General features: G+C 37.8%; 1 protein-coding gene across 1 annotated transcript; it reads right to left on the bottom strand.

Annotated features, from left to right (window-relative positions):
• Positions 1–28: 28 nt before the first annotated feature.
• On the bottom strand, positions 29–9,358 carry si:ch211-283g2.1 (sodium- and chloride-dependent GABA transporter ine). The gene is made up of 13 exons (XM_034233020.1): positions 9,214–9,358; positions 7,855–7,989; positions 7,573–7,777; positions 5,391–5,523; positions 5,179–5,313; positions 4,309–4,412; positions 3,563–3,687; positions 2,595–2,707; positions 2,373–2,513; positions 2,190–2,289; positions 1,529–1,629; positions 1,257–1,424; positions 29–793 (listed from the first exon to the last, which is right to left on the bottom strand). Exons 1-13 carry the CDS (start codon positions 9,356–9,358, stop codon positions 641–643), a joined length of 1,758 nt encoding a protein of 585 aa, XP_034088911.1. The 3' UTR covers positions 29–640.
• Between the last annotated feature and the right edge of the window lie 1,968 nt (positions 9,359–11,326).

The following is an 11,326-nucleotide window of genomic DNA, read 5'->3' as shown; positions in this document are numbered from 1 at the left end:
GATGGTCTGAGATATGTTCGTTGTAGAAATAAGACACAAGCTGTGGACTTTGTGAGTTTTTATGACACCGTGTACATGACATGGCAGAATTGCATGACCCTGTTAACTACCAGTGTGTATTCTTTTATCAGCAGTTCCCTGTAGCATTTGACCTGATAAATGAGTCAGCCACAATTAATTGGTACACAGTGGTTAAGGTTCAGCTGTACGGACTGTGAAGGTCAAAAAGTGGCATTACTTTGACATTATTTTGGCTAAAATGTAATAAAAAGTGCAGCATTTCATAATATCAACACTCATTCTTGCATTAACCTACATGGCCAAAAGATAGCACCCTTAGTAAAGTAAAGAGAGGGCAAGGAAATGTCCTCATCACCACTCCTTGGAGCTGAGGTGTTGGCCGGATATAAACATGTACACAACAAAAACTGATTCTAATCGCTGTTCAACCAAATTTGAAACAAACATTTGATCAACAGGTTTCCAAAAATACTCATTTTAATATATCTGCATGTGCAGCAACAGCATTTCATAATCATGTGATTGTGATTTACCAGCAGTTTGATGAACATTTAACACTAATACAAAATATTTGTGATTAATTTGAGCTCCTTAGAGCATTGTGCAAAGCAGCGAGGTATCACAGGTGTGTCTGCAGTGGAGGTTTTTCAGTTAGATGGATGTCGGAGCTGATGACAGCTAAGCCTGTGTTTGCATCTCTTCCTCCCCTCTCGTAGTAAGCCATTTTTGACTTTCCATCCAGCGTGCCTGGTGTGATTGACAGCTTCAGTTTCTGCAGAAGATATGGACAAATAATGTTAACAAATGGCTTGGTTTAATATAAACATAACAGTGGAGGAAGAAGTACTCGGATGAGAAAAGTCCTAAATCCGAAACGTTATCCAAAAGTTACTTAAGAGAAAGTACAAAAGTATTATCAGCAAAATGCCCTTAAAGTATCACAAGTAAAAATATCAAATTTCACAGTGTTATATAAACTACTATTAACTGAGAATTATAAACTTATGTAATTCAGTTTCATAGGTAAGATACATTTTTTCCAATTTGAGATTGAGAGTAAGACGTATAATATTCCCTTTTGAGATGTATTGAAGTACAATTATAAAGTTGCATATGGGAATACACGAGTGCTAGTATCTCAAAATGGTCGGTTCGTAAACGCACTTATTTATATTCCACTTCTACTCATATCTGCGATGTGTTTTGTGGTATAAAAAAATTAAAATGTATGTCACCTGGATGAAAGAGCCAGGCAGCACCCACAGTGTGTGCACAGCACCCAGAGGAATCCAGATGATGGAGCCCATGGCGATGAGCCAGCCGACCCCCTGAGCCCAGGGGGGGAACACGTAGTCCTCATAGCGTGCTGGTTTGAACTGGATGATGGAGAAAACCAGGATAACCTGCAGGAAAAGAACGCTTAGTTATAAGACTTTTTACATAGAACTCATTATTGCTTTTAGGTAATATTCATTAAAAACAAATTCAAAAAATGGTGTTGACTTACACCAACTAGCACGGGAGCAACTATCAGCCAACACACTCTGAAGAACAGGTTTGCTCTTTTTCCAGTCATCTCCTCCAGGTTGTCTGAAAGTCGAGTCACCCCTGTGCATGGAAGGCTAACTCAGTAAACAGCAATGCATGTTGACAGACTTGACAGCATTTGGCAATGAGAAATAGAGGTACATATAAGCAGTGTTAGAAAGAAACGAAGTAGCCTACAATAAATCAAGTATGGTACGTAAGATAATTTTACCTTACAGGATTGTGCTTTTTTCTTTACTACATTGGTCTGATAGCTTTAGATACTTTTTTCCATTATTATAGAATCTTATCTCATAGAACTACCAACAAGAGTTAACATTAGCACCACCCTACACATCTACAGCAATCAAAATGCTAAATGAATGTTAATGCAGCAGTATTATTAATCTAAAACATGGAACACAGACTACTTTAACTACATTCAGCAGACAGTACTTAAATGTGTTATCTTAATACACTTTGAATGCAGTTGGAGTATTTTCACAGTCTGGTAATTTATTTAAGTAAAGTATCCTATTCGTTCACTACTGATATAGGTCACATACATATATATTTATAATAGTACTCTCAGGTGACGTAGATTATCTGTTCTTTGAACACAACTGAACATATGAGCTCACCATAACACCAACAGATGGCTATGACCTCGAAGAATGCAAGAAACATGATGGACACAATGGCAGTGTAATGATCCATGAGCTGGAACACATAGATGCCCACCTGAAATGAGAGACACACTCTTTAAAACTGCAGGTAAGTTGAAATCGTGACTTAAAACTACTTTGGTTAAAGTTCACCCTTACCTGCATGACACAAGGAATCCCCAGAATAGCCGCTGCGCCACAGACAGCAAGAACAAACAACTCCTTCCTCTTGAAAAACCTTATCAGTTTGTAATAAAATTCATCCATGAGGCTGGTCACCATCACTTCAACCATCGCAAACTGGCAAAATAAATATCAATCACAATATATCTCTGAATTGTTGCAAATAATTCAATGTTTATCTCCCACTGTAATGTCTACCTCACTGTCCAGTCCAAGGCAGAGCAGCATGAAGAAGAACATCACAGCCCAGAGCTGAGATACTGGCATGTTGGAAAAGGCTTGTGGGTAAACAACAAAAACCAGTCCTGGACCTGGATACACAAACACAGGGGGAGATTACACTAAATCATAAAGAAATGTGATTGAAAGTGCAACATATGAATCATTTATGATGATCTGATTATTTCTTGCACAACTCAGTGTCACTTGACCACAAATACAAAGGTTTAAAATCAAGCATATATTTGGAATTTTAATCATCTCATCTCTAATCTCTAAATCTCTAAAAAAAAAGCCTGAACTTGTGACCCTTAAACTTGACAGGTTATTCGGGCTAACATAAATACTTTCATCAATTTACAGTACAGATTATTCACTTAAAGTTTGTGCATTCATGTTATGCAACATCAATACATTCAAAAGAGCTTATAATGTAACACACTATTTGTCTTTTTAAATTTAACAATTATTCCACAATGCATAAACTGTAAATTCTCCTTATATATCACTTTTCCTTTTCTTGTTTTGTGATTAACAGTTTGTTTATTGTTTGTGAAACAGCAATAAAGCATGACAAGCTGATCATTGATTTCAGTTGTTCTTTGTCCATTCATCAAGCCTTTGATTAGCTATATGAATCATATGTCATCCAATTGTATTTCTGCTTATTAACTTTCTCATAAAAAATGACACGAAACAATACACCATGAAGCATTGCTTTGCAAGGACACTGATTAATAACCCTTCAAACACTCACAAATGCACATTTGTATTTACCTTCTTCTATCTTTCTTTCCTTTGATTAAAATCATGTATGCGATTAATTGTCAAACTCATATTACTATAGAAGAAGAGATGGCACTCTCTGAACCAAAATGAAAATCAAATCAATCTCCATAGAACTGAAGAAATTAGTTACATTTATTTAAACATGTTGGTTTTCTTACCATCCACAGCCAGATCGCTGATAGGGATGCCCTGAAGATGAGACATGTATCCAAAAGCAGAGAAAATTACAAAACCTGCCAGGAGGCTGGTGAGGGAGTTGATGATGGCTATAGTCAGGGTGTCCCTGTGGGGAAAGAAGATGTTTTAATATCACATTCAGACTGCCAAGTGATCATTGTGGGGGAAACGTCTGTGTAGCAATGCAGGAGGAGTCACCCACTCAAAAGGATACACAGTGATAGCTGGAGCTTTGATGGCAAACACTGATGGGTTTATTTGGAGCTTCGGCCGGAGAATTCACAAAACAAGTCAAAGAGTCAGAGGTTTTGACTTCACGGGAGAGTTGCCACGTCAATTCTGAAGAGCCTCTCTCTCGATAGATCTTTTAACTAGTTCCGAGAGGGTAATCAACATATTTGGGGAGATAGACTAAACAGCTGGGAATACTGAATGTGCTTATGGGTTATGGCCTCGAAGATTTCACACCTTGGAGTCCACAAACCCCAAGAAGGAAGTGTTCCAGTGTACCCACAACAATACACCATTTGTGACCGAGAGTTGCCCGGTCATAAACTGGTAACAACAACATATGGCTGAAGCAGCCCCTTCCTTAAGGGACATAACAGATGTCAGGGTTGGTCATAAACGTCAAAGGGCAACCGGTGGATATCTAGGAGAATTATTCCCTAACAATCATTATTGTCAGTGTTGAAGGAAGGGGTCAATTTGTATGTTGGCTTATTACTTTAGAACGTTGTTGTTGAAGGAGTTGTAGCTGGACATGGCCAAGAGGGAGCCGAAACCAATCCCGATGGAGTTGAAGATCTGTGCTGCAGCGTTCACCCACACCTGCAACACAGAGAGATGAGCATCCAACCCACGGATAACTGCCAGTACAAATGATCCACACCCACAGTTGGATTATGTGACATTTCAGAGGCCTGAATTTTCAGGGCCCCTCCTGGTATTAACTTACAGGATGTCACTCTAAGAGACACATAGCTACCGACTAGTAAGAGACTAAAAACAAAGAAATAAACCAATGACAAAGACATTGAAATTTGAATAAAATTGGGCAGTACAACATGTCAACAAAGAGGCACAAAAAGAAACACAAAGAGACACAAACTCACCACAAATAAATACAAGTTGACTTTACAGAGACACAAAAAGACTACAGAGAACAAAACAATATTAAGAGATTTATAAGACTGCTAAGTGGCGCAAAGAGACCACAAAGAGACACACAATGACTAGAAAAAGAGGCATCACGACCACAAAGCATCACAACATGACCACAAAGAGGAAAACAACTATTACATAGAGACACAAAACAACTACAAACACTCACAAAATGAGTTGAAAATTACACATTAAAACTACAAAGGTAGATTACCTTGAAACACAAAATGTCAACTACAATTGCAGAGACACTAAAACACAATCGTGTAAAACATTGTAATGTCTTTGTGTATTGCTCCTATTGGGCCTTTTGCTTGATTGTGTCCAGGTGCACATTATCAACGCTAATTCAAATACTAGTATGCAACTCCTGTTTCAGACAGAATAGGTGATTATTTGAATGTCCTCTTCTCCTCTGTTTCTTCTTTCTTACCTCTACTGACAGGAGCATGTTCCAGTCCGGCACAATGAAGAAGGTTATTCCAGCCAATGCTCCAGGAAGCTGCACATTATTTATCAGCAGTGCAATCAGGATAATATACGGGAACAGAGCCGTAAAGTACACCACCTGCAAACAGAGACAAACAATGGTTGTTCTGCACCGTCTGTTTGTTTCTTCTTAAATCCATCTCTCTTTTATCTCACTTTGCCTGTTGATTTGACCCCCTTAAAGATGCAGAAGTATATGATGATCCAAGCCAGAAGGAGAATGAGGAAAAGCTCCCACCGAATCAGTCCTGCTTCATCTACTCCACCAGTCTGCTGCAGCATCTTGTATCTTCAGAGAAGTCAAATAAAAGAAAATAAGTAGAAATGAGTATTGTATATTATATTCTACGTTATTCCTCACATTACCAAGTCATTTTTGGAGCAATTTCAATCAAATGGACAATGGGCAGGGAATCCTTAGCGTATGGTTTCATTTCATTTCAAACCTTTATTTACCCAGGTGAATCCCATCGAGATCATTGATCTCTTTTTCAAGGGAGACCTGCTCAAGTAGGTTCCACATGAAACATAAAAACATAAACAGAACAACAAAAAGGACATCATACAGCATCATTACAGGGATTACAATTTACAATAACTATCCACATGAGCAGGTACCAACAGCTTCCGATTGAGTAGCATCCAACCGAGCTTAAGACATGGTTCCATTCTGGGGATTTTCATGTTTCTGATCCAGACTGGTTTCTGTTTCATAATCACCTGATCATTGGTCATTTTATCAGCCAAATACTTTGCCCCCATTCTACCATAGAATCTACCATAACATCCAACCTTATATTTGGTGCCCAGTAACTTCTCTAGAGCAGGTGGATGCAAATGGTTTTTTGATTAGATTGTTTATGATTTGTTATTTAAGGGTCGGACGTGTCGATCAGTCGGTCAAATTGTTATTTGCATAGATTAAAACGTGGTACCATAAATATGGTTATGAGGTAACATTTTCAGATTTGAAGGCTATAAAATCTCATAACATCTCAATCTGTTGACCTTTATGCTTAAACTCACAAAGAAATTATGTAATGCATAGCTCATCCCATGTTCATACTCACAATGTGGTAAACTTTTAAATCAAAGGTTGCCAAAACTGATTTTGGAAACTTTATACAGTATATCCAACAAAGTTTTGTTTTCTTTAGAAAGAACATTACAGCCAAATGGAGCCGCTAGCATTTGGTATGGTCTCTCAGTTGGGACATTTGGCATGTCACTTCAGTTTTTCGATGTGTTTTTTTGATGTGTTTTTTATAAGTGGGTATATTTTGACCCGGTGAGTTGGTTTTCTTAGAGTATCTTTGTAATTGCATTTTTTTTATCATTTCATATTCCAGCTATTCCTCAAAAAACATGTTTTGGATATCATGCCATTCAAATTTTAAATTTACATTTTAAGAAATTGTAGTTTTTGTATTACTACCCCAAGCTTCTATAAGTGGGTCAAAAATGACCCGCATGCATTTTCTATGGAATTTCGTTTTTTTTCAAAATGTAAAAATGTTTTCTTAAAATTATAAATAGTGAAAAATTATATATAAAATATTTCTAGTGTGAACCAAAATATAATACTACATATTATACAAGTGATTTTTCTTAACCAAAATGACAAAAATTGCATTAAAACACAAACAATATTATTCTAATACGGGTCCTTTTTGACCCACTTATGGAAGAGTGTAGGGTCCAGTCACTCGCATCTAAGGGTTAGAGCTGCCCCAACCTCTCTTAACTTTGACGGAATAATAATTTGCCAGGCAACCACTGTGCAGTTGTGACGTTTCTTGGCTCACATGTTGCTCATAATATTTAAACCAAAACTGACATGCCGTTGCCAAAAGTTAACCAATATGTGAGGTTTAGCCCCACTGTCTAAACTGCCACGTATCCTAAATGAAAAAGGTGGCTGTGTTGTGATGTGTGGGATGTGTATTTTTTTTTATCTTAAGTATAAAATGATATTGGAAAACTAATCCCAAATACATCCACAGCATGTCAAAATAAAACATAAAAAACAGGATATAGGATAAGATTGTATCTCAAACGAAGATAATCTATCATAAACATCAACATTTAGGTTGCCTAATGAGGTTCAAGGTTAAGAATTACACACTTCCTTAAGGTAATCTTTTTGGCAAACTCTTATCACACTTCAACTGTTATTCCTCATATTACTCAAATGCATTTCATATAGATAGATATAATCAACAAAGTTAGTGTTGTGTGATCACCCAGCCTTGTGTCAAGCTACAGGGATTTTGTAATCTTGCTGTGATATAATGATTCTGAGTACCAGCGCTGGTTTTTCCCACACAGTGAAGCATACTTGAAGAACTCCTGGCTGGCTGTGGAGGAGTAGCTGCTGTTGGTGACATGACTGGTGCAGTTCTGTGTGTTCCAGGTGTTGTTGCAGTTCTGCCAGGGCAGTGGTGACTGGAAGGAGCTGAAGAGATAATACAGGGCCCAGGTGATGACCAGGTTGTAGTAGGTACACATGATGAAGGAGATGGCCACTGATGCTATGCCCACTCCTAAGGACAGAACAAAATAATGTCAGATTTTATTTTATTTTATTTGGCTGGAAAAATGCTTTAATGGTGCAGAGTACCTTTTAACAGTGGGCAGACATTAGCCAGAGCATGGACAGGCCCTCTCCTTGTGTACTGACCCACAATCAGCTCCATGTAGAGCAGAGGGACCCCCAAAACCACCAGCATGAGCAGGTATGGCACCAGAAAGGCACCTGCCAGGAAGATATGTCAAGTTAACTTTCACGCACACTCCCAGTTTTATGGTAGCAACTAATATTTAACTTTTATGAAAGTCATCATTCACTGCAGTTTCTTAATCCTTTGGTCTTGTCTAGTGTTTTTGTAAATCAATGTCCCTTCCAACTGACTGCACATGGATCATTTCAGATTACAGTGGGGTGTTTTGTATTCAACTAGATTAGGTGATGTATTTGTGCATACTGTACTTGGCCATTGGTCAAGTAGCACAAATAAGGTTGAATACATAAAAACGAACATAACACAATAAAAAAACAAAGAACAAATCAAAGATTTAAAAGATCTGTTTCAACAGTCAAAACATAGGCCACGTGTGCTTTTATTATTTAAAATAATTCAGAATCATTTTAAATTAGTACAATGAGAAAAGATACAGCAACTGATTCCATGTGGAGGGAGCAGCATATTTGAACACCTTTTTCCCAGTTCAGGACAGACTTCTGGGACGGTCACTAGGAATCAGTCCTGGGAGCAGAGACAACATACCCATACTTTTTACTATTTACTTTAATAGGATGTAGTTCCATAATTAAGAGGGAAGCCCATGGACAACAACAGATAATTGAACATATCCGATCATAAACAGAGCATTGGAAGACCTATGAGATTTGTATTAAATCTCAGAGTAAATCTCAGTGTACAAGGGTGGAAATCTCCTTTTTGAATGAAGAAAAACACAATAATTGTTTCTAAAGTAGAAACCCAGTTTCAACTTCAGTTTCACCATTTTCTGAATGTAAGGCTTAAATTAAAGAGAATAAAGAATTATACATCATCTCCTCTGCGATTCAAACTAATCTTAAATCACATATGGTGAATTGCACACTAGTAAAGCTATGTGTAGCTCACAAAGAGCCTGATTTGTAAACATGCAGATATATCAAGGTGTCATCAGCATATTAGTGGTAGTTTGCCTTAGGAATATATATAATCATGACTGTTGTATGGGCTTGTATTCCATATTCCTACATGAAATACACACTGAGATAAGTTCAGAACAATTTTAACAATATTCAACTAAATCAGCATCAAGACAAATGATTAAAAACGCTCTAACTAAACAGTTTACAACCTTGGACACCCAGTTCTCAATATGTATGTAAAACACTGTGTTAGTAGAGAGGGTGGTCTGGTTTCACAACTCAGTTTGAACATGAAAGGTCAGGCTTGTGTCTTACCTCCTCCACTCCTGTAGCAAAGATATGGGAACCTCCACACGTTGCCCAGACCCACAGCACAGCCGATGCCGGCCAGGGTGAACTCTATCTGCCTGCTCCATGTCGGTCTGATGGGCTGCTGCTCCATGTCTGCTGCCTGTGTCATCTCTGTCGATCATCTGGGCCCAAGCTCCATGAAAATGTTGTCTGTGATTTAAGTGACTCAGAGTGATATAACCTTCCTTTTTATTATCCATAATGATTAGCTTAGCAGAAATCATGCAGCAGCTCCGAGGCTCACAGAGAGGGTGTCTTACTTAAGAGGTGTCATAAACTCATCAGATGTGTGTGGGAATAATTATTGACACTTATATTTTGAAAGTTGATTGTTTACATTCTTTACACCTATTTGGTAGCAAGACATGTCTGTATACTATTTACTCTTTCGAAGAACAAATACATATTTTTTAATAGAGTGAACTCTCCAAGCTGGATAGGAAAAGGCAACTTTTTTAGACAAAACTGAACTACTGAATCACATACAAATATATTCTTTCATTTTGTACTGTATATTATTACATTGTATTGATTCCACAAGCTCTGCCTCTGGAACACCAATGCATTTACATCAATGGGAAATCTGAAGCTCTCCAATAAAGACAAAAGAAGACATGTTATTTATGACTAGAAGCTATGTTACATAACACACACTGTATACGCAACAAGTGTTCTGTAACCCAAACCTCAGCAGGGGTCATCAATGTCAAACAAATCACATTCCTTTAGCTATTACCTTTAAGATAAGCTGAGATATGGCTGAGGGCTCTTTAAATAAGTAACCACTGAGGAAACACAAAAAGCAGCAGCTTTCAAATTAGCTTTCATAAAATCAGCCTATTGGCTCTGCAATGAGATCCACATTACAGTTGGCTATTTATTGGTTTCCTGTATCCCATATCACTAATAATGAGGGATAAATTATTCATTGTGCATGTGGACATTTGAGAGAAAACTAAACATCTCTTTTTGCATTTGGGGGAAATACAAATTATTAGGTGAAATAATGATATCACAATCTATCCATCCATACAGCATTTAACGTGTTCGTGTACAGTGCAATTTTTTTATACTTTCTTACTATTCCTACCTATTTCATTTTGAAATCCTTAATGTAAAACTTTTTTTTTGCACTTTTACTTCTACTTGTGTCTTTCTAAAACGTCTTTATATACAGCAAGCTTGAGCTGCCTCTGTGTATGAAATGTGCAATACAAATAAATTGGCCTTGCCTTCTTCTGACTACAATATCAATGTACATTGAATAAATACATTGACATACTGTATACAATTATATTTTGTGGTTAAAATGGGGCGACAACATTCACTTCATCATACACTGAACAAAAATATAAACGCAACACTTTTGTTTTTGCTCCCATTTTTCATGAGATGAACTCAAAGATCTAAAACATTTTTTAAATACACAAAATAACCATTTCTCTCAAATATTGTTCACAAATCTGAACAAATCTGTGATAGTGAGCACTTCTCCTTTGCCGAGATAATCCATCCCACCTCACAGGTGTGGCATATCAAGATGCTGATTAGACGGCATGATTATTGCACAGGTGTGCCTTAGGCTGGCCACAATAAAAGGCCACTCTGAAACGTGCATTTTTGCTTTATTGCGGGGGTCTGGGGGGGTCGGAAAACCAGTCAGTATCTGGTGTGAGGGGTAGGGTTAGGGGTAGGTGTAGGGGTAGGGTTAGGGTTAGGGTAATGTTGTGAATTGAGTGGCCCATGGTGGTGGTGGGGTTATGGTATGGGCAGGCGTATGTTATGGACGACGAACACAGGCCACTCGATTCACAACATTACCCTAACCCTAACCCTACCCCTGTCATCATCACAACATGCAATTAGTGGCATTCTCTCAAGTTTTATATTCCCTGGAAGGTAGTCATGCAGGTCTTTTCTGATAATAGGGTTGACAAAAAGCGAATCCCTCAGGGGGGAGAGTGTGCCACGCCTTGTTTGTAGCCTGTCAAACATTTTGGTAACAAAGGTCAAAGGTTGTGATTGTACAGATGTACTACTGTGAATGCTCTCATTTGATAAGGAGAAAATCAATACC

This window comes from Gymnodraco acuticeps, unplaced genomic scaffold, assembly GCF_902827175.1.
Source record: "Gymnodraco acuticeps unplaced genomic scaffold, fGymAcu1.1, whole genome shotgun sequence".
Taxonomy (NCBI): domain Eukaryota; kingdom Metazoa; phylum Chordata; class Actinopteri; order Perciformes; family Bathydraconidae; genus Gymnodraco; species Gymnodraco acuticeps.
Note: the sequence above shows the minus strand (reverse complement) of the source record. Positions and strands in the feature narration are given on the sequence as shown.

What these genes read in the sequence shown, in the direction of transcription:
- si:ch211-283g2.1 (XM_034233020.1), bottom strand. Translation starts at nt 9,358, where the DNA reads ATGACACAGGCAGCAGACATGGAGCAGCAGCCCATCAGACCGACATGG. An exon ending in CAGCGATCTGGCTGTGGATG is followed by an intron (nt 2,708 to 3,562) that starts GTAAGAAAACCA and finishes TTGTGTATCCAG; the next exon opens with GTCCAGGACTGGTTTTTGTT. An exon ending in TTGCTCCCGTGCTAGTTGGT is followed by an intron (nt 1,425 to 1,528) that starts GTAAGTCAACAC and finishes CTTTTCCTGCAG; the next exon opens with GTTATCCTGGTTTTCTCCAT.